This window comes from Pipra filicauda, unplaced genomic scaffold (genome assembly GCF_003945595.2).
Source record: "Pipra filicauda isolate LSUMZ 115617 unplaced genomic scaffold, ASM394559v2 scaffold33_size4404698_pilon, whole genome shotgun sequence".
Classification (NCBI taxonomy): domain Eukaryota; kingdom Metazoa; phylum Chordata; class Aves; order Passeriformes; family Pipridae; genus Pipra; species Pipra filicauda.
Genome location: NW_024104465.1, coordinates 422126 through 445791, shown reverse-complemented (window position 1 = coordinate 445791; position 23666 = coordinate 422126). Strand labels below are relative to the sequence as shown.

General features: G+C 39.0%; 1 protein-coding gene across 1 annotated transcript in view; it reads right to left on the bottom strand.

Moving 5' to 3' along the window:
* The window catches only part of CCDC60 (coiled-coil domain containing 60), a 50060-nt gene that overhangs the window by 12789 nt on the left and 13605 nt on the right, over positions 1-23666 (bottom strand). The window contains 3 exon segments of the mRNA XM_039384150.1: positions 11667-11672; positions 13225-13313; positions 17121-17238. Of these exon segments, the coding sequence (XP_039240084.1) occupies positions 11667-11672; positions 13225-13313; positions 17121-17238 (213 nt within the window).

Here is a 23666-nt window from a genome sequence, read left to right as displayed (position 1 = left end):
AGTACAAGGCCATTAAACTGTCAGGGAATCGAACTTTTTACTGCTAAGATTTGGATTCTTGGTGCCTTTCTTTGAGCAAGAAATAACTCACAAAAATAAAAGGAAATCCTAAATTTGTCCTAATTGTAATTTAGGTGCTAGAAAAACATTAAGAAGCTGTAATAGTAATGCCAGAAACTCTTCCATGAGGGTAAAGATGAGCTAGATATTCACCAGGGTTTTTTTTCCCAATTTTTACTTGTTTAAGTACCCTGGTTCATCTTCACTACATTCAAAGGGTCATACTAAGGATGTGCTTGTTGCAGAAGATCAAATTTTCCAGTTAACAACCTCACTTCTCCTGTGTACACAAACAAATTCAGCGGGACATGGTTCCTAAAGGACTGACATGTGATGCCAAACTCTTGCTCAGCACAGCTGGTCTAACTCCAGCCTGAACAGAATTGCCAGGAAGAGGGGCAGAAAGCTGCACATCCCTTGGCTCTCCCTCACTAAGGGACTGTATTTGATGCACTGGGTGATATTATCAGGGTGCTTCAGCCTCATTAACTCTTCCTGCTAATCTCCCTCTGCCCACTCTCTGAGGCTGAGGTTGCAGTCCACTTATGCCAGCTTGATTCTCTCTCTCTCTCTCTCTCTCTCTCTAAGCTTGAACATTCCAGTTATGATCATGGTGAACAAATACTTTGAGCATTAAATAAAATAATTACGTATCCATCAAGCAAAATGTACATATAAGACACATTTCTCTGATCATGGAAACTCTTAGCCACTGTTTCACAAAATGGCTTTTTCTCTGATCATGGAAATGGTTAGCCACTGCTTCATAAAAGGCCTTATTCAATTTTCTTACCTTAATGGACACAGCCTTTATATCAACAAAGCTAATGACAGAATATCTCCTGCCCTGGACACTGTTCAGAAAGAATTCAGCCTTTTCCAGAGGCTTATAGCCAATTGTAAATATAAACGAAACCCATGTTGCATTGCTCTGAAAGCCACTGAGAGCACAGGCTTTCTAAAGGCCATTTCCTTTATTTTCATAAAAGCATTTCAATGTGCATCTGCAACAATTCCTGGCTAGACAAGTAAATGCTCCTCTTTGGGCACAAGGCCAGACCCTGCTGAGGGTGTTGTGAGGCACTGCCTGACTTGCTGCAGTAGTGATGAACTTGAATACAAGCTAAGGCTTCCCAGGTGAAAAACAAGTGCAATTTTACTCACACTGCAATTTAGAACCTTCCCAGTAAGTATTTTGTATAGCAGAAAACCTAATACAACAACCCATTTGCTTATCAAACAGAAAGCACAGGAGGCAACAACTTTGAAACTACAGTAAATACAGCTAAACTGTATTCTGAACATTACAGGCTAAAACTGTGGATTAAAAAACAGTAAAAGTCTTCTAAATGAGCACTTTGCATTATGAGCCATATCATGAGCTGTGATCCTATTACTAATCTCAAATGAAGACCTAAAGATTTCAAAGAATTATCTGCTGAAGGAAGCAGAGAGAGCAGGAAGCTCGCTTCCTTTAAAATCTATGTCCTTACGTAGTTTTAGGGGGCACCATGGTACTGGAGGGTCTGTCTTTTTGAACATGCAATAAAACAGAAGTTCTGACAACCTGAAGAATTCAGGATGTTATGGCAATCTCTGCAGGAGCACAAGTGTTAACCCTGTATTCTCATCAGATTTCAACTGATTAAATGTTACTGTCCTTGCTGCCGTTTCAGTTGGAACAGGACCTTTTTAAAAACATTATTTCAGTCCCCTAAAATATGTTGTGTGTATCTGCATTAGCACACATAAGACTCCATTTGAGCTGTTGCTGCATTCTAATAGCTGAAGTAATTCTGATATGTCCCTTAACTTTCTGACAAGGCACTGTAACACCTAAATAGCTAATAATTGTGAAACAGCAGGAAATGCCAAGATAAAAGAAAATCCATATGCACACAGTGCTTTTCTTATTTACAGAGCACACACAGAACAATAGGAGAGCAAACTCTGCATTTCTTGCAACCTGTCCACAGTGATACTCATTTATCCAGTGGAGAATTGGATTCACTCTCTTGTCATAAATACTGGAGCTGCTGACCATTTCACTCAGCACTTCAGCGCTATACATTACAATGCTGAATGTAAATCTATGCCAGCACATGCCAAATTTATTTACATTAAGGCTGCTACATCAGTAGCATTAAGACTGCTACATCTGGTGATGTAAGGCAGTCTTATTGTAAATGAGAATTCGTGTATTGTTCAATTAAAAAATACTCAGTGAGTGATTACTGGTGCACACATTATCCACCTTCTGAAATTACAAAAAGCCCTGGAGTTAAGTTTAGTGCTGGGGAGCCTGACCTAGCCAGTCTTACTATTGAGATCCACTTTTGGGTCACACTCTGAAAGCTCAGCATGTGGACAGAAAAAGCTTGTAACTACTCACAGTTCATATGTAGATACTAATGTAAATTAACTATGAATTCTGGTTTGGTAGTGTTTATAGCCAAGTTAGAGATGCCCACACAAGGAATCAGGAACACAGTAGTTACTACTCCCATTCAATGGTTGAATAATTACACAGTAAGAAACAAATGGGTAAATATTCATCCATCCAGTCTTTTTAAAATCAATGAAGACCAGATGATAATGACATTAAAATCTATTAAATGTAGTTACTAACCCACAGAAACTCAGCCATATGTGATCATTTACCATGCTGAACCACTGACAATTCTGGCAAGGAGCTAAAGTAGTACCACATCAACATCTGTCTTGAGTAGTTGAAGACATACAAACGATCTGGAATACCCACGTTGTTTCAGATGTTGATTCCCATTTTATTCTCCTGCAGATGAGTACAATATTCTGTACTCAAATGTCTGTTTAAAAAACCAAACCAGGATCTGCAAAATGGGAAAAATGCATATTATCACAAAATTATTTCATTATCACGAAAATCTGACCGTGAAATAAGCCACGAAACAAGTTCAAGTAAGATATGAGTAAATTTGTGGTACATTTACAGAAGGTTGTGTGGCAAGAAATCAGGATCTTCAACAGTCAAAACACCGCCCACACTATTATAGAAGATGTCACAGGTGAATGCACTCATGTAGTGCTGCATATTCAAAGTGTCTCGGGGGTTTTCAATTAACTACAAAGACATTAAAACACAGATGCTGCCTCCATTGTGAAATGAGGCAGAATCTCCCCTTTGAAAATGAGGAGAGGTTCTCTAACATTGAGAAGCCCAAACACATTTGGCTACCTGGAGGTACAAAAAACCTGTCTCTGGACAAGTAATAAACAAAGGTGAGTGGGTGCAGTACTTCCAGAGCAGCACTGAGAAGACAGCTGTGTACTGAAGAGGGGCAGAAAAATATACCTCTGAGATTTCAAGGTTTTGCTTTAAATTTTTCTTCAAAAACTTCAAAACTAAAACTTGAAAAGAAAAAAAAATCGTGTGGAGATTCCTGAGGTTTCAGTTTTCTAGCTGTAAGAATGTACAATAATAACTCCTTGTTCACAGTACCAGTAAAAACTCACTGCTTGTTAAGTGGAACTTCACTGAGAACACTGATCCTGTACCAGGAAAATACTGCTGGTTCAACATTTTCATGTGAAAGCAGAAACCACTCCTCATGACCTAGTGTTTTGCCTTACTACAGAAAGGTATTTACTAGCATATTTTACTAGTAAATAATGGAAACTCATTTTAAGTGTTAGTGTTGTCCAAACATTGAGTGACAATTTGTCATTTGGCATCAGGAAACATAGGATTGGACTGCTGTGCTTAGGTAGGTAGTAAAATCTAGTAAGGATGAAGTATTTCCACTTAAGAAATTTCAAACATAAACAAATACTTCTGCACAAAAGGAAAAGGAGATTGTGACTCCAAAGGAACAGCCTCTGGAAAGACAGAAATGTTGTTAGGAATAGCAGTCTTCCAGTGATTGATGATAGAGATAACGGGTCATACATCCATACACTTAAATGGCTGTCTTTACTCATGACTGCTGTCTAATTAATGTGAGCCATCATTCATGTAAAAGAAAAATTCTGCTTCTGGAAAAAAAAAATGCTGCAAATTGCCAGCAGTGACAGTGCTAGAAACATGCCAATTAGAGTGATTTCTGCCAAGCAGCAAAAGGGCACAAAACACTGGTTTCCAAGCAACTGACATTATGAAGTATTAAATACACTGGAAACTAAAATTGGCAGATAAACATTTCACCTTCTCAGTACTGCCTCACTCTCTTTGCTTCTTAACTCTGCGTTCCCTCTCCTCCCTGCTCTTACAGATTCCACTTGCAGTAAACCATAGGCATTAAGGAATGCCAACTTATCACACTCCCTAAACACCAACATCTTCTCTGTCTGCATATATTAGAGTAGCATTGGTATATATTCACAGGTAAGGACAGACAAGGTCATAACCAGAACTCCAAAAATAACAGATTAAAGTCTTTCAGTAGCAGTTGCCATTTCAATCACACTTAAATGGTTCTGTATTAAAGTCAGCTACACAGCCACTAGCAGGAAAAAAAAGTAGGAGAAACTGTTCTTTGGGTTACATTCGGTCTAACTGTTGTTGCAGGCATAAAGGATGTATTAGCAGAAGCTGGGCTTTCTGCATGCAGAGTGACTTTTAGAGATCTGCCTTCAGGAAACTTGAACCTTTTTAAAGAGCCATCCAGTTTCTAATTTAAAACAGAAAAAGCAGCCAGTTGGATACTGTTAAACTGCCAGCAGTTTGACATTTAGCTTTATCTAACCAGCACAGCACAGACAAACAGATGCACAGGAGCCATTTCCTTCAAACTCTGGTAATGCCATCCTGAGGTTTAACGTGCCCTTTGCAAGGAAAGGCTTGACTGGCTCATGGAACAACACGGACACTTCCCCTTCGGGCTTGCAGCTCAAAGCTGTTGATTCCCAGACATCACTGGCTGAGAATGACCACAACTTGTCATTTTTACATGGGCACTTATGCTTAGATGACTGTCCCTGAAGAGTTCCCAGTTTCTATCACCTTTTATACCTCCTTTTTACACACACAAAAAAAATATTTTCAGCTAGTGTCTTTGGAAGCAATATGCTTAGTTTTAAGCACTAAGTTTTTGTGGACAAGAGTATTTCCAGGACATTTGCATGGTCTTGGTGGGCTGAGTTAGGCTACAGAAGTGATTTATGGCAACCTGCCTTTATTACAGATTAACCACTACAAGCTTCCAGTGCTTTGCTGATCTCTCTTGCTGTGAAACTGTTCTTACGTGTTTCTACAATTTATTAGTTATAAATACTTCTACTTTCTTTGTCCTCACACAAGTGTGGATTACCTAACACTATTTCTGGATCCCATTTACAGATGCAATAAGACAGGATCTCCCTCAGAGCTGAATGTCATTTCAAAGGGGCTGTGCTGCTTCAGTTTACTCAGTTCTAGTAAAAATAGCAATAGAAATGAAAACATAACTCTTAGCTCAAAGCTACAGATATTTGAGTGCTCAAGGACAAAGATGGTGTCATTTCTGCCATAGTGTATTCCACCCACTGAATGTGATATTGGGAAGCACATAAGTAAGTCAGAGCTACTTTGTGTCTATATGGACAATCTCCATGGGAAGTAAGAAGTCTTGATCAACAGAGGAAGAGGAATGATCAGTATCTGCAGATTTCCCAAATGGTGTTTCATTTTAGCCTGCACAAAGAGAAGCAAATTCCTAAATACCTTTCAATGCTGTGTGTAGGCAGAATGATATCTGAGAGGGGACAGGTTCTCCTGGAGTGACTGGGGGAAACTCATCAGCAGGAAAGCACCGATAAGACTTCTTACTTGGGACCAATGACTGATAGTTTTGAAAGATGAGTAGTTTGAGCAGCTCTATGTTCTGTCCTCATTCTCTTTTATATCATCATGAGGACTCCAGAAAGCATAAGAGTATCACTGACAGGAGGTATGAGGTCATAATTATAAGGTTTATCTTCAGTTTAATTATGTTTTTAATGTAAGGCAGAACATTAAAGCTTCATGAATGCAGCTATGTCTGTTCCAGTAATGACTCTTCAAACATTTCTGAGATAATTTAAGAATTCCTACTACTCTGCTATGTCACTGTGATCATTAAAAAACTTCCTCACACTTTGTTCCATTATACTCTTCCATACAAACAAGCTGCAAGATCACAGACACTACTTCCTGTGAATATGTATCAATTAACATCCAATTAAGACAACTGCTGGGCGTCCTTTTCAATCAGGAGGAAAAGCAGCAAAAACCAAATCCACAAAGGTCATTTGTATTCACTGACTCCCTGTGGTATGTATTAACATGCTGCTCTGCTAGGCTCACTGCTTTAATTGAGATTAAAAGTTGCTGCCCTGGAGAAGAAGACTCCAGTTTTCTTCTCCATTTCTTGCATTTTCCATTCTGCTTCCCCCCTCTCCCCCAAAAAGCTCCTTTACTATAGTCTGAAATTGTTTCAAGAAGCATTGCTGACGTGGCCTTTGATCCAAACCAGCAGCAGAGTCATTCTCACCTGAAATTATCTTCTCCTGCAGCTTCCTACTTCAATATTTGGTTAAAAAGTCTGTGGGTTTGATTTCTTTGCTGTTCTTACCTTTTTTTTTAAACACAGATTTTGCCACAGGAACACTGTGCAAACGGTGAAGATGAATGGCTAACACATTTTCATTATGAAAATACCATGGCTATTAAGGAATTTCCAGGCTTACAGAGCACAATAAAAATTTTTAAAAACCCAGTTAATGTGTACCTTTGATGTCCAAATATTAAGTAATATTTTCTGCATACTGGGCCATTTGGCTACTGCACACTTCAGAAAGCATTAGAGAAAGTGAGTTCATATTTAAAAAATCTGTTCCACTGACTTTTCTCAAGCAAATTTCTCCATGGCCATTATAGTTCATACCACGCTTCACTTCTTAAATACTATAAAATATGTAGGACTCATGATTTAATTGCCACAGGAAGTAGAATAATCTATATTAGCTGTGTTACAGGATTCCTACTGGGATTACAAAGTAAAGAATGATTGTTATTACAGGATATGACAGGGATAGACGACTGTGCTTTCTAGAAACCAGCATTAAAGTGACCACACAAGAGCAAAAAGGCACATTTCTTCTGAGTGCACTAAGCAGCTTTGATGAGGCCCTGACAATGTTACACTTCTGATCTTCAACAAGTGTGTAAAAATATAATTTACTGTTTTGTAGGTGTAAACATACATTTATTTGTGCAGCAGCACAACATTAAGTCCTCCCTTTCTTCATCTTCCATCCGTTTCAGTTGTCACAGAAACCTTGTGGACAGGAATATTTCCACCCAGGCATTTGAAATCACATGATCCTAGTTTTGAATGCAGCTGTCAATTAAATTTATGGGACTAAAAGAAGATGGTAGAGCCAGGGATGTTTAGAAGATAGGTATTTTCTTACTTATCAGCCCTTCAAACTCTGCTTGAGATATTAAGATGAAGTTGGGTTCTTTCCATCCTCTGCACCAGCAATAAGGATTCTGGAAGCCAAATTAGATATACAAGAACAATTTCACAACATTGGTATCCTCTGTGGGTGTGGCACAGGTACAACTGATCAGAGCTTAACAGACAATTCTGCTGATAACGTACCTAAAGGACTATAATCTTGTTTCCTTTAGCAGTACTGGCTCATGGAGGTGAGGAGGGATGGGAGACTAAAATCAGGGGGTTTAATCACTCAGGGAAAAGATGTGACATCAAAACACATCAGGATCAAATCTATTCACATCATTAAAAATATACATTTAACACGATTTTGCAGATTGCATTACCATTAAAAATTCAGTGGAAGGCAAATCTGCATTTATCATAATGGGGCACAGGAAACAAATGTCCCCAGTAAAAAGTAGGCTAAACACTCCATCTGTTAGAGGAAACAACTGCACTCACCCGGAGTAACGGGCTGGATCTCACAAGGAATCTTTCCCTGGAGATTTGAATTTAGTAGGCCAATTTTGAAACTAGAAACAAAAATCAGAGAAACAGAGACATCACCATACCATCAGGAAAGGTGTTTCCTTACCTGAGACACCCAAGTTCCAGTTGCAACTGTTCCAGTGACAATTAACTTTACGTCCTCAATGTGATTTTTATAATTTATCCATGAGAGCAATAATATTTATCCATCTAATACCTACTAGTGCTGCAGAGATGAATAAGAGAGTGCATGCACATACCTGAGTGCTGGGCATTGTAAGATTTATCAAACTAACATTCCTAAAAGCATAAGATAGTGGTAATAACATTAAAAAAAATTTAAAAACATAAGAAAAATACGTCCTATATATACAAAAAATAATTTTTGCTCTTAGGAACTGAGCAATCCTCATCCATGCTCTGCCATCCATGGCAATTCTTTTGGTATGTAAAAATCATGCTCAGCTTCAGTTTGTCCAACTGTAATGCTACATGGAACTTCTTTAGCACATGAAAAAACTAACTTTGAAAAACAGGGCTTTTCATGCCCCTGAATCCTTCTGATTTAGTCCCTCTCAAAGGGTCCAAAACACCACCTTCTGCTAAAGATCATGTTACTTGCTATAATCTTGAAGACTATGCAGATGTTTATAAAATCAAATTTAATTTCAGAAGTTTCTACAATTATAGGATTAGAAACTCACTCAGTCTACTGAATTGGAGAGAATTGCAGTGTTGTGGAAAAGCTCAGCTGATCCTAAACATCTCAAAACCATTTCAAAAGCACAATTCCCAAGTATCAAATCAAGACTCCCTCACGGTAACCTGCTAACAAAATGACATTTTATTTGTCCAAACTGTAACTTGTATTAAAATCAGTGGTTCAGTTTGGTTCACCTGAATGTCTGCAAATTGATGTGTTAATATTTAAACTGAGCAAGTCTTTTAGCACCAATTGTGACGGTAATTTCCATCTCTGCAAATATCTCTCATCCTACTCGTTTGAAAATAAAGAATGTTAAGCAACCAAAAGCAAGTTCCAAGTACCTGCAACTCGTAGATCAAGAAGTAAACTGATCTTTGGCAGGTTATCATCAAAAGAACTTTAACTCGACCTCAAGGAGACAATCCCACTGAAACTTAGCAATGAGTAATGACTGCAGGCAAACATAACTAACAGTGCATTTATGGCAAAAACAAGTCATGCTTTACCAAAATGGCTTATCCAACCTTCAAAATACGTAGGATTTATTATTTTGTTTACAGTTTATTGCTATTTTCAGACAAGTTTATCAAGTGCAAATTCACTAAAACTGAATTCAACTGAGTAAGTGAATAATAAAAATAATTAGGGGGAGAGAAAGACAAAAAAAGGACGTATGTAAAATTTAATGTTACCACAAGTAACTAGCATAAAATTTAGAAATTGCTCTGATGTAAAAATTTTGGAACATTTAGAAACACTACATTATTGTGAAATGTAAAGTTCTGATTCCTCTACAGGAGTACATGCAGAGAAGCTACTTTAACTTCCTTAACTTTTACACAGTTAATCTCAGTCAAACAATGAAAGAGCCTAATTTGCCTTCAACATGTGCTGATACAATATCACACGTTGCCTTGACTGCCACATTTGCTTAGATTTAACCTAATTATTAAGTTTTTATATAGATGTCTGTCTTTTTGCTGCTTGTTTTGATTCAACTATTTTTCTCTAGTGAATGCTCTTCAAAGACTTAAAGTCTCAGAAGCTTGTAAACACTCGTGTAATTTGTACCCTGCTGGGGCTGGCGGGGGTAATTTGTCAGTTTTATTTGCAGCAGGCTGTAAATAAACCTTGCCAGATGTAAATCATCTTTTTGTGGTAATATTTGCTCTTCGGTTGCAAATGAATCTCTTCCATTAGCTTAACACTCACATCTCAACCAAGTTAGAAGGTTCCAGAAAAATTCAGAAAACCCTCGAGTCACCTCCTGAAAGGTTTGTTGTGCAGTTTAGAAACTGCTTAAGTTAAGTTAATACTGAGAGAACAGAGGGAATGGTCTCTGTAGGTAAGTTTGGAGTGCAATCAGAACGTGTGAGTGCAACAGAAAAGCAGAGTGAAACCTCAGTATTGTCACCACCATGCAGTGACAATGGGGAAGCATGGGTGACAGCACAGCCTAAGTACATTTAAGAGCATGACTGTCTAAATATGAGTGCACTCTGCTAGAGCCTATTCCCAATAGGCCTTCCTGTATTTCCCCCTCCCACCACAGTGTTTGTTTCTTTATTTATCTAAATGAGACCATAAGAAATGTCCTGCTGGGCCAGAAGTTTGTTGTGTCTGGTGGCAATAGGAGATACTTTCTAGAAAAAGAATGTACAACCAGCTACTTTCTGTGGTCATTCCCATAAAATAATGGTTGCTGTCCAAACTCAGCTGGCTGAAAGGTACACAGGATCCCAAATCCATTCCTATCATAACAGCTCACTACTCAGGAAATATGGGGCACAAAAATCTATTCAGATTCAGCATCTTCCCGACACTCAAGGTGGCATATTCCAAATGAGTCCATGCAGGTGTTTCTATAATAGTGGCAGATATTTTCACAGTGATTTTCTCTCACATAATGGACATTATTTGTCCTAACACTGCTCAGTTCTACCTACTTAATTATAAATCTTGGCACAGCACCAAGTCATGCAAGAGACTGCCAAGAGGTAAAAAAGCTCCTTTATAAAGAACACTAAAACAATATAACGTTAATACAGATGGAGCTATCAAACAATCATTCCTCCTACAGAGTTGTCAACATATATAAAGTTGACAGTATATATATATGTAAAGCCTATAAAGACAGAATTTGAAACTATCTTTTCTAAGCTGTTAGTACAGTAAATTATTTTGCCTATAATTCAACTGCTGCCACTACAGAACCAAAGGCTCCTTTAGCCTTGCCTGGCCCGTTTCTGTGTGCTCTGGATTCCTTTACCTTGACTGAGCTACAGGTGTACTGAGTCCTCAGGTCCATTCCCATTTCCCTCTTCCCTGGTTCCAGTGAATCACACTGAAAGTGATCAAATGGAAAATAAATATTACAGTGTTAATTAAGAGGAGCTTGTCATAGAGAAGGTATGTGCAGTCTCAGGGTTCCGTTTCACATCACCAAATATTTTCTGAGATGGTCATCACCTGGGACAGCATTGTGTCACCTCACAAGCATGCAAACCAGTCTGATGTGATCCTTCTGTGCATTCCTGCATGTACAGGTGTCCCAACAGCTTTAAATCACGGCTGAGTTCAAGTCTGACAGAGATCTCTCAGGAAGTTGAGCAACCATGAGCTTCATTAACTACCAGACAGGAAGACGAGCTCGTTCAATGGCCTAGATTCAAGGAGTGACTGCTACAAACTACAAAACATATGCATGGGAGAGAAATCTTTTACAAGTCCCAACCCAGAAAAATTTTCAATAAGACTCCAAAACAAGGAGACTGACATCTGTAAAAACCAAAATCATAGGAAAAGCTCCGCAGACACAGGTGGGTCTGGAGCACAGAACACAATGGTTTTCTTATTGCTTCTCATTTTTTAAGAGTGTACAAACCAGGCCAGCAATTTTATGTAAGGAAATTAAAACCACCTACTTCGTACATTATTCCAAATGCCTGCAACATTTTTTCTTCTCAGCAGCCATGGAACTGAAAAAACAAAGGAGATGAAAGCTTATATTTGTTGTTGAACTAGCCCTGGCTTAGAAGTACCCTTGGGGTTTTCAGAGAACATCTGCACCAATTTCACAGAATTCTGACTGCATGCTGTGCACATGCAGTGGTTTTGCATGCATTAGGTAATAAAAAATGCATGGATAAATTGCAATCCATTGGGAGACAAAATACTGGGGGGCACAGGGACTGTGATGCAGTCCAAGGTATCCAGTGAGGCAATTCCCAAGTGTCCTGAGGTTTCCAGAAAAATTAATTCCCAATAAAAAAAAAAAAAGAAGCCCCTTTATTATGCACCTTGGAAGTATGGAAGAGCACATTGCTGATCTCTGTTGGATCTATATAGAAAATGCTCACCTACACAACAGGGTCTGCTTTGAGTTAGTTAAAAAAGGAAATTAAATACTGAGTTGTGATAGGTGAGATACTACTGGATGCTGAAGTCAGGCTAACACTTGGGCTTTCTTTCTTAAAGAAAAACTTCAAAAAAGAATTTTAAAAAAGTTAATGTTAATTGTCAATTTTTATATCTGCAAATGCACCATCCTTTCTCCTTTGTTTATGTTTTACTCATCTCCTTTTTTTATAATAATTGTGCTCAAATCAGCTGCCTGGCACTCATTTTTGTTCTAAAGAGAAAAGAGATGGGTCAGATTTTAAATAAGCTAAAAAAGATAGCACATGATGAAAAATAAAAATTTTTGCTGGATTGTCAAATAAAATTCTGGTAATTGTTAAATGCATACAGAGAAACTAAAATGTGTTTTAATTCCAACATTTTAATTGCTTTGGGATAGAGCCACTGCCTGCTCTGTAACTGCACAGTTGTATAACAGGCCCAAGACTGTATCAAGCAGCAAATACATTTGGGTGGTCTTGGGTGAGTTGGAACAGACTCACCACACAAACTGTTCTGTGCTGACCAAGAAGTGGCATTTCAAGAAAAATCATCTCCAAGCCTTTCCACATTTTAAATTGTAAGTTAAGGTCACACCAGGCAAAGGCTGAAACCCTGGGTATAGGTTAGATCTTCAATAACAGTAAAGTAATTTGTGCAGCTCCTCACAACACCCAAAGGAACAGCCCTTTCAACTGCAGGTTTTTGAGGTCTAAGAATGTGCAATATTGACCTGTGTGCTTTAATAAAATATGAATTTTTGAAATAAAAAAGTAATTTTGAATCTATTAGCTGTTTCTGTGCTAAAGTGTAATACAGTTTAAAGGTCAGTCTTCTAGAACTGATACATGGAATTACTAACACAGCTAAACTGAGTTTTCAGTACACTATTTTTACCAAATTACAAGATACCCTACAACTCATCAGTGATTTCTTTTTACTACCTTCAGGAGGAGTTTTACTAGATAAAACCTATGAAATGTTCATCAGCCAATAAAGGCTGGCTCCTTACATGTAGTAAGCTTTAAACCTTGAATTCAGCAAACAGATATCACTATGAATAAATAAAACATGATGTTTTTCTGTTGCCTTCTTTAACTTGATCTTGAATCAAAGCCTCACCATTCTTACCTCTGGACTGAACGAGTACTTGTTAGCAGTAACCTCAGCTACTTCAAGTGGTTTTTCCTGAACTTCTTTTTTTTTTTTTCCACTGGTTCCTAAAAAACAATAAACAAAACCAGGTAACCATATTTGAAATACTGCAGCAGGTCATAATTTTCTAAATGAAGTGGTGCAAATAAATTTTTCTACAGAGATGCAAACTGAAGCAAAAGTGTCTACACCAGTCTAGGGTAGAAAAACTTGGTTGGTCAGCAAGTGACTTTGGTGCACAAAGAGATTCTCATAGGAAGCTGACAAGCTTGCTGACAAGCTACTGTGCAAAGTGGATGCATGCTTTATAAATTGCTGTGCTTAAATGCCTAGAAATGCAACTCTTGGAAGGCTGTTGTACAGACTACTGTGTCTAACATAAAAAGAATATCCAATTTCCAAAACCAGGAATAGAAAATTACTTGTAACTGCTCTTCCCTGAAGATACACACTGTGATAGACCACTATTCTTGGGTCTGTGCTTTCACCCCCAGGGAAGGCACAGACCCATAAAAAGCCCTGAAGTCAGACACAAACACACTCTCAGAACTCCTTCAACTATCAGCTCATTCAAGGGGAAAAAAAGACACATTCCTGCCTATTAAAAAAAATTATATAGGTAGATTAACAGAAGACTTCAGATCACTCAGCAGTGTGTGGAATGCAGGTTGAAAGGACAGGAAGACAGTCATTCTTTCCAGCACCAGTTTTAGATCAAAGAGCTCATTCAGTGATTCCAAGCAATCCAAAGCTGGCCCTGGGCAGTTGTATCCATGTAGTCAGGGTAGAGCTGATGCACACCAAGTGCTGCCCAGCAGACTGGGAGCTGTGGATGAAACTCTTCCTATGCTGTGCAGCTTCTGCCCAACAGAGCAAAGCCCCAACTTCGCTCAAGTGTTCAAAACAGAAATTAAGAGCAGAGCACTTTGCTTGTTGGAATATTGACTTGAGAAGACATAAAATTCTTTCCAGATTTATGCTGCTATGTGGGATTTCAGCAGAACAAAGGTTCCAAGTGTAAGGAGCAATACCTTCACTCACTGGAGAATTGCAAACAACGTTATACTGGGATGACTGAGGCAGCCCACAAACAAGTGTATTAAATGTCTTTCTCTGTGAAAACAGGCTTTCTAAACTAGACTGAATTTTAGAAATGAGTTACCAGACAAAACACTTAAAAAAAAATCCAGCATAAAACCTTAAATATTTATAACTTCACTTGTGTACATCCAAGAGGCCAGCTGATCTATCCAAACCATAAATAATGCTAAAAGACAAATAATTATTTCCTCTGATCAGCCCTTCTAAATTTCAGAGTACTCTTGAAGGTAGAGAACTGTCAGATGGATGGAACAGAAGACTCTGCAGGTGAAACACCTTCAGAGAAGGTGGTTCAGAAGCAGATTGGTTGTGAAAATTGGAGAAGTTTTCATATTTTGGGCAATATTTAACTCGTATCAAGGCACAGTTTTGGAAAGTTCAGTGAAAAATCCAATACATTCTATATATTTGAACATCCCTTGATCTTCTTTCTCCTTTTCAGTTGCTATTTCCTTAGGGCTGTCTTCTCTGCAAGGCCTGTCTGTAATCCATAACACCAACCACCTCAGCACCATCCCAACAACACCAAAACCTGCCAACTTGTGTCAGCTTTCTCATCATCTGATACAGGGATAACATGCAGGGGACTTTTTTTTTTTTAATTGCACACATTGTCTGTATTTAAAGATAAAACTAGAAGATTTATCTGATTTGGACAGTCCAGGAACAGGTAATTTCCAGTCTGCTTTCCCTGACCACTGGTAAGGTCTGTAGCCATTTAACCTTATTCATTTTGAGTGTTTAATGTCACAGAGCACTGAAAAAAAAAAGTTCTCTCAGGTGCAACATCTCTCTGCATCCTCCCTGTGGCCATCAAGCTCTGCCAGTCCACGGGGAAAGGAAAAAGAGCTCCCTGCCCTTTGCACAGATGCTGAAGGAGGGAGGTGTCACATCCCCACCTCCACTCAGGCACTGATGATGTGATTCCATCACCCTCAGCACAGAGAACAGAAGGGAAGAGCTTCCTTTGCAACAACATTATCTTTCACTGCAATGGCATCTACTGAAAAGGTGCAATCTGAGCTTAAAACAGTAGTAATTAGAGCACAGTAGAGATCTCTCTTTTTAATTTGCAGTGCAGATATAAAACCAGAGAACATTACTAGTATGTCTAATTTGCTACATTCAGCAATATATCATCATGACAATCTCAACAATCTTTGGAGCTTGGAGGTTGGGATTTTTTTAATGTTTCCAACCTAAGAAGACTTTCATCATAGTTCATCTAATTTGCTTTAAGCCATCAAGAGGCCTGTTTCAATGATCATTTCCTGCTTTCATTATAGTGATGTTAAAAAAAAATAATCTCACACAACTCCACATGTAAGAAACAATAGGTTTTCCTAAAAAAATCATCAAGTAATACATGAAACATCATCATAAAGTGAGATTACACGAGGAAATGACCCAGAATTTTTCCAGGGAAATGATTACGGTCATTTTTCTCCAGCTGGCATGTGGCAGCTCCAGGTAGAAGGGAGGCAGCAATGCTGCAGAGTTACTGCAGCAGGTGGAGCTCGATGCCGCTGGATTGTCCAGGCTCCGCTCCCGAGGCCCCGGAGGCGACCCCTTCCCGGGCTATCCCAGGTGGAGACGAGCCCACGGGAAGCCCTGGGATTCCTGCCCACTGCCCGACACGGCGCTTCCAGTGACCTCTTCATCTTTAGAAAGAAAACTGCAGGATCTTCAAGTGGTTTTGGATGAACAAATTCTTTTGAATAACTTGTTTTTAGTCACACCCACCACCTGCAGACTACGGATTTTACCCTGACAATTCCCAAATATTCCCACTTTCTCTTCTAGACATTTGTGGAGATTAAAAATGGCTCAATTTTGACAAATCCATCCTTTTATTAAACGTTCTCTCCATGTCCCACATCTGTCATATTTGCAAATGTCATTCTTTGAGTTTTGAGATTTTCCAACTTTCTTCTCCAAGGTTTTTTTGACAATAACCTGAGTTGGTGGAGGATATGCCAACTACAGATGGAGAATGAAGGTACAACAATCGTGCTTTTAGGGGGTACATTTTCAATTTTGTTGTTGTTTTTGGTCGTGGTTTTGTTTGTTTGTCTTTTATTTTGTTTGGTTTTGTTTAAACTGAATTAAGAACCTGTTTCCTTTGCAATTCACAAAGTCTTTTCATTCTGGGTAACTCATTAAGTTTATGTGTTATGTCAAAAATAGATTGACACACCTATTGCACTCTTCTTCCCTCTCACATATCACTCCAATAGGAGCATTATCATTACATTTGCAAACTGTGAATGTGTTCTGACGACAATAAATCAGCGAAGCCTCATCACAAGCCAACATTTAGTCATCCAAATGCGAGAGCAACCTCAAGAAATATATTTTTTTATTTTATATAAATGTTTAGAGAGCTTTTGTAAAGCACCACATACTGAAGTGACTACTGCTGTTCTGCAGGAGGGGTTGTAAATGTTGAATTTTAAAGGCAATATTCTAGCCATGCACTCAGGATTTTTTTTTTTTTCCTATTTCTTCACTTAATAGTGCTGCTCACTACTGACCCTTTCTACCCTTTCACTGGGAAGTGGGAACATGGAACAGGCATCAGGAGAATTTTCAATTAAAACACGAGAGGCTCCAAGACAAAGGACTTCATGAAGAATATACTGCAGAAAATGAAGATTTCTTTAAGTGTAATGAGAGTAATGTTATTTTAGTGCTCCAGCTTAAAAAAAAAAAAAAAAAAAAAAAAAAAAAAAACCAACTAAACGTGCAGATATAAATATCAGCAAAGATACCTGATTTGTTAAGGCTGTGCAGTGCCACATAAATAATGCAAAGCACTTTGCAGCTGAGAATCTCCGTTGCCAAGGGAAGCACTTGGTAAGAGCTGTTGCAGCAGTTTCCATTCGGCTGCTCCGGTCAGGAACGGGCCCGGGATCCACAGGGAGGGGCCTCATCCCACTGCTCGGCCACGAGGAGTTTTAACGAGCCAGGCGGTTCCAGCCTTGTTAGGTCTCCTTCTGCACTCCAATGAACACGTTACTGTCAGTACAGACACATCAGGAAAATGGAGGGAGACAGCTGAAAAGTCAGAGAAAGGTTGTCTGCTAGTGAAGGCATGAGGAGGAAATTTGGAATAAATAGATTCAATTTCATCTCTGTCAGAAATTTCCTCTGACATCGTAAATAAAACATTTAACACCTTATCCCAGCTAGCAGAAGCCTTTTTTTTTTTGACTACAGTGAATTTTAATACAAACTCCACAGCTCATTGTGCCTCTGCTTCCTGTGTCTGGAATGGGAAAAATAACACTTCTTTTCCAAACATCCATGAAGCATTCTGATATTATAGTAATGGAAAGCATCTGTGCAGAAAAAAAACCCTGTTGTTTTTATAACAAAACCAGCTTGAATACCTTGGCATTGTTTATTCCATCCATTTCTCATACTCCTGGGAAAAATTCTCTTAATTTTCTTGCCTCCAAAGAGAATTTACTAATTCTGATAAGTTTGGTAAGTATAAATTTGCTAAGTTTTGTAAAATAATTGCATCAAATTAATCATAGTTGTAATGTTACTGTTGTCAGTGCATTTACCCTACAGTTACTTTTTAACCCTTTAAGCACCTACACCATTTGAGCTGCCATCTTTATAATCTTCATAAACTCTTTTCATTCAAATGATTTAAAAATTTTAAAATGTGCCCTTGGAAGGCAATGCAAATAAGGAAGGAAAAAAAAAATTATCACTTCTGTATGACATCTCTCTGTGCCACCTTTGTCATTTACAAGGTCTCTGGGCAATGTGCCAGCAATTTAGATATTTACAACACTCCCAAAGCCTTTTATTCACATTTTTGGCTGCATACTGGCAATGATAATATTAGTCAGCCTTAGCTAATGTTTTCTAGATATTTTTCCCCTACTTAGGTCAGAATTACAAACGTTCTTGCCAAATCTTCTTCCAGGAAACCAAATGTTCCAAAGCCTTTTTGGATCGCCAAAAAACCCCATTCTCCTAGAAATTAATGCAATTTGAGTTATACTGAAAAAAAAGAAAACCCCATCTGCACCACAATAGTGCTCACTTCCTTCTTGCCATTAGTGGAGCTCAAAATAGATTATGGAAGTGCTGAAAAGAACCCTTCAGGCACAAAGGACACTGAGAAAGCAGAAACACCCATAAACATCTTTAAAAACCAATTGGTTTCTTCTGCTGGTCTAACACAGGATTTCTTATTGCAATGTTATGCTAAAACATGAGAGTTCACGAACCAAGGCAGGAGTACCTAATGAAATGGTCAGATCGATATCTGCCACAGCAGAGTCTCCATTCAATCCAAAAGCAGCAAACAAAAAAAGAACACCCTCTTCTGTTTTATTTCACAGTGAGAGCAAAGTTAATTTGAGAAGGAATTGGGGGAAGACGCAGCTGGAGAGCAGAGTTACCAGCCTCAGGAAATTCAAGGAAATGTAATTGAGAACAAATTATCTCTTTAATTACTTTTGACCAAATCAATAAGAACCACGGAACAGAACACATGATGACTGCCACCTGGCAGAGGACAAAGAACACCCAAGTTGAAAAATTAACACAGAACTAAAATACAGCCGTGGTAAGACCAATCAGAGCACTTCTCTTACAGGAGAAAAAAAAGGAGGGTGAAGGATATTAGTTCAGCAAACAAACAGTGTATGCAGAAGTTAATGGTTGTTTTTGGCCACTGTTCACTGTTCTCAGCTGTGAAGACTGTTAACACTTTACTATGTTGTTCAGCTTTCAAGTTGTCCCATGATTACTCAGGAATCAGAAAGAAAGAATCCCCAAGACCTCCAGTTTCCTTCTGAACTTCCATGGCTTTTGTTTACTAAACACCAACACGGGAACTCTTTAGTATTTAAGTTTAAGGCACAGCACTTATTCTCGTCGGTGTGTTAATAAACCAGAGCGAGATCTTACCTCTCCTCTGGCTCCATTCCCAGATATGAGCAGTAACACTCTCACCCAGAGGTCACGGCTGGCTCTGGGTGTGATGGATGGGACAGAATCTTCTGGCAAGGCAGAGATGGAGGGACTGCAGGGGCTGCACTGCCATCCAGTAGCAGCACAGGCTCCAAGCCCATCTATCTGTAATAATTACACGGCCCCCATTACCACAGTAGTTTAGCAGTTCACCACCTTTAAGACATCAATCCTCACAACATTCTTTTCTTGTCCAGTAGTAGTGTGGTGTTATCCTCTTTGCATGTGTGAAGAATGAAGGTAGAACACAAGAGCCTTGTCCCTGGTCACGTACAGTGTGTACAGGAGGAGCAGGGTGCAGAAAGCAGGTCAGTGAACCAAAAGCTTTCATCTCGGTGTGGAAGCCCCAGATCCCCTCACACAGTCTGACTGAATGTTACAGCATTTGTCACTGTCACCAAAGAACGTGAAAGAAGGCAAATTGCTGAACCTCCTCCTCTCTCCTCAACCATGTCTTAGTTTAACATTCCACAACTGTTCTTCATGTGGCTGCTGAGCACTGAAGTTAAAGTGGATTTCAGACGTGCTGTCGACACCTTGCCCTCTGCCTTTTTCTCTTTCTTATCACAACTCCTCGTGGACCTTAAGATCTTCGGAGTTTCAGGCAGTTCCTTTAAAAGTCTTGGCACTTATATGTGAGCAGGACAATGTGTTCATTTTATGGGCTGAGTAAAAGAAATTTCACTCTGATGCGACCTCTGCTCGGATTTGTTCTTGGACTGAAGCAGGGTGGTCATTTTCCATCTCCAGAATTCTGCATCTCAATTCACAGCACATATGCTGGGATGGCTGGCTCAGGTGACCCGTTACTGAACTCCTCACAAGGTGTCTGACAGTGATCATCTGCTTTATCCCCCTCCACAGTACAGCTGGTTCAGCCAGAGATGAAATTCTATCATCCAGCTGACACTAAATTTTACAGCACCAAGGAAGTAGCATCAAGCTGGCCTGTAGCTAAGCACTTTTATAGGACTTTCTGCTTCTTCCTCCCAGGTCCCTATAGCCAGGAGGTGCTTCAGCTGGCCATGGCAAGAGTACTGCAAAATGCTCAGCTGGCTCAGGAGCCTGAGAGTAAGTACACTGTGTAATGATCTTCACACTGCCCTGTCTCTGGATGTTTCAGAGAAGTACAATTAAATCAGCAAAAACAGAGGCCTTAAAAACAAATTGTTTAAAAAGTTAAAGAAACTAGGCAGTTTAGGAAGATGATGTTTAAGTAGTAAAATGTCTTTTTGAGATACACTCTTTCCCTAAAAGTGACTAATTCTCACCTTGTACCTTAAACTCATGGACACTCCCCTTCCCACAGAGATCACTCCTGCAAATGGAGTGCCTTTATTGTCTAAAACCATGGTCACATTGGCCAGAATTCCAAAAGAATTCCCCTAGTATACATCTTACAGGTTTTGAATAGGTCTTATTAAAGTACAGACATGTCTAAAAAGTTATTTACTTTTTCAGTGAAACAGAGCTGACTTCTACGAAAAGTACCATCATTGGCCCAGAAAAACAAATATCTCAGAACTGTGAGCTACTTCCTATTTCACTGTCAGACACATAATGGAAAAAAATTCAAGTGCCAACACAATGCAGACAATGCAGTGAGATCTGTTATACAGCCTGAGGTAAAGGGAATGGGCTTTGCAGTCCTTTTTCCTGTAAGTTGCTGTCGCCCACTTAGCAAGGAAATGGATTTGGGGCCGAGACCATCACGGTCACTGCATCCATTCCCACAGAAACACACTCTCTGAGAGGTCCTGGGAGCAATCATGCACCACCCCACTGGTTTTGGCCATAAATAGAAATTCTGCATAATCAAGTGAGCATTTTTCATAAGACCTAAAAATCATTTTAAACCCCAACAACAAAGAAAAACACATTAAGAATACAGTATGACAGTCTTCCTGGAACAAATGTCTCAAACAACAGCTGGCCAAGTATGACAGATTCACATGGAAGAAAGAGCTGGCTGTGCTTTTTAACAGACATTATTTCAAACAAACTAGACCCCAGGACTCCCTTGAAAGAAAAAGTCTTTTTTAGTTGACGTAGGGACAGAAAAACTATTGGTAGAACAAACAGCTAATTATGGTTAAATTCACCTCTGGAAGGAACTGGGGATGCATAAGCAAGCCCAGCTTTGCCCTCTGAACAGAACACGCAGTGGGATCGGCCCCAAAGATTTCTACCTCAAGTTCTGAGACAACAGTTTCCTAAATTCTTTTAGAAAACCTCTTCCATGCAAGAAAGTTGAATTCAAAATTATCAGCTTTATGTGGGTGATTTTGCTTTACTGATGTCTCAGAAACCTGTCAGCTTATGTGAGTAAGGTTTATTAGCATCCATTGCACGCACTTGCATTGGAGTTTAAAAAAAATAAAGAAGGGGAAAGGGCTTAGAGAATTTTCCTGGTATTCAGCGTCAAAGTACAGGATGTTAAGTTCCTAATTACATGAGCTAGTTTTGTGACTACCCAGCACTTACTTCCAGGATGTCTCATCCCAATAAGATACACTTATTTTTTCCTACACAGGTAAAGCCAGCCAAAGTCTGACAGCCATCTGATGTGAACAATGATTTGGCAGAAACCTCATAGCTGACCAAGCTGTGAATAACTGGAATAGCCATGGTGATTTTTGCTTGTGTTTTTATACTCACAGGACACAAAAATAAGCCAATGATCTTTATCCTAGGCTTTATTTTGACCCTGGCATACTAAAAAAAATGGACATTACTGAACCATTTCCACAGTAAAGCTTTAAAAGGTCTCTTAGTAATGAACTTTCTTCCTGTGCTGAAGACTGAGGGTTTGCTATTCAGGATTGTGCAGAAGAGATCCACCTTGGACTTCTCCAATTACAGATCACTTGATTACCCAGAACTAATTTAAGAAGCCTTCAGTGACATAACACACTTACCAAAGCCCTGGTGCAGTAGGCACTTATTTGGCCCCCATGTATAGTCTGGAAAGAAGCTATAAAATCTATCATAGTCTTAATCACTGTGAAAGACTGTTCTTTATTTTAAAGTCCGAGAGGTCTTAAGGATGTATCAAGAATCTGATTTCTGGACAGTCCATATGGATAATCTAAAATTAGCTGTGACATTAATAGCAGCGGTTTAGGTTTGGGATAAATGTTTAAGATAAATGTTCCATAGCTCTGTTTTTCCAGAGTTATACCTAAACCTCAGGTAACAGCAGCTGGAAGGTGTTGGAAAGGCTGGGCAGCAATATTGTGAGTGGAGAAGAAAATGTTGAACATACAGGGAAAGATTAAGCCTGAGCTTTTTAGAGCAACTGTTTCACTTGTACCCTCCCAGCTCACTAGTGGCACTTTACATGTTGATATCCTGGGATAACAGTGACTCATGTTTCTGTGAAGGAAAATAATGGAAAACCAACATCAACAGAAAGCTCAGCTGATCAAACATCACTTCTTCCCATCTATGGCCTTCCTAAGAAAACTTGTGTGGAGGAGAGCTGTGCTAACAGATTGCTTTCCAAGTAAGAAATCCAAGTGAATTATTACTCAGGCCAAATAATTATCAAAACTTACCACTTCCCCCGCCCCTCCAAAGTCATTATCTGTAGATCCTGAGCTTTTGGCAGCCAAACATTACAACCACTTCAGGGAGGGGGAGGGAGGAGAGGCAATTTTTTTTCCTACGACTGTTAAGACCCTGTGATTAGGAAAAACAAACACATGCAAAGGAACGTTAGAGAAGTTCAGTAACAGCAATTCTCTTCCATCATCACAGCACTTTAAAGCATTTTCAAAAGGATGCAGTTTTCTCAGCTCATCAAGATGGATAAAATCCTAATGCACAAATTACTGCTACAGATCCTCTCCTCAAAGAACACAGAATCACTCAGCAGACTGGCAAAGCCAGGATTTTGTTTGGTGTAACTCTGCATGCAGTGATACACCGAAGGTCAGAATGGAACCTTCCATATGGAGTAGCTAGACAATGAGACTAATGGAGTAGCATCATTATGGAATTTACCCATCATTTTTTCACATTATGTTTTGTCTATCAAATCTTAAGCTTCTACATTTATCTTGCACACTGTCTAATCGTTCGGATATTCCAAATCATATTTTAAAAACTCAGATGACTGAGTTTGTATAATGAGAAATTTAATGACCTGTAAAGTGAGTGCATCTGCCAGCCCTAAAAAGTAATCTTTTCACCACATGCACGTCACAATATGGGACTGATAGTTCTATTGTTATTTTTCCAGGCAGATGCTCCTGTTGCTTCCCTAAAACAAACCTGCATTTTTGGATGCAAGTTAAAGACTAAGATTATTAAAATGC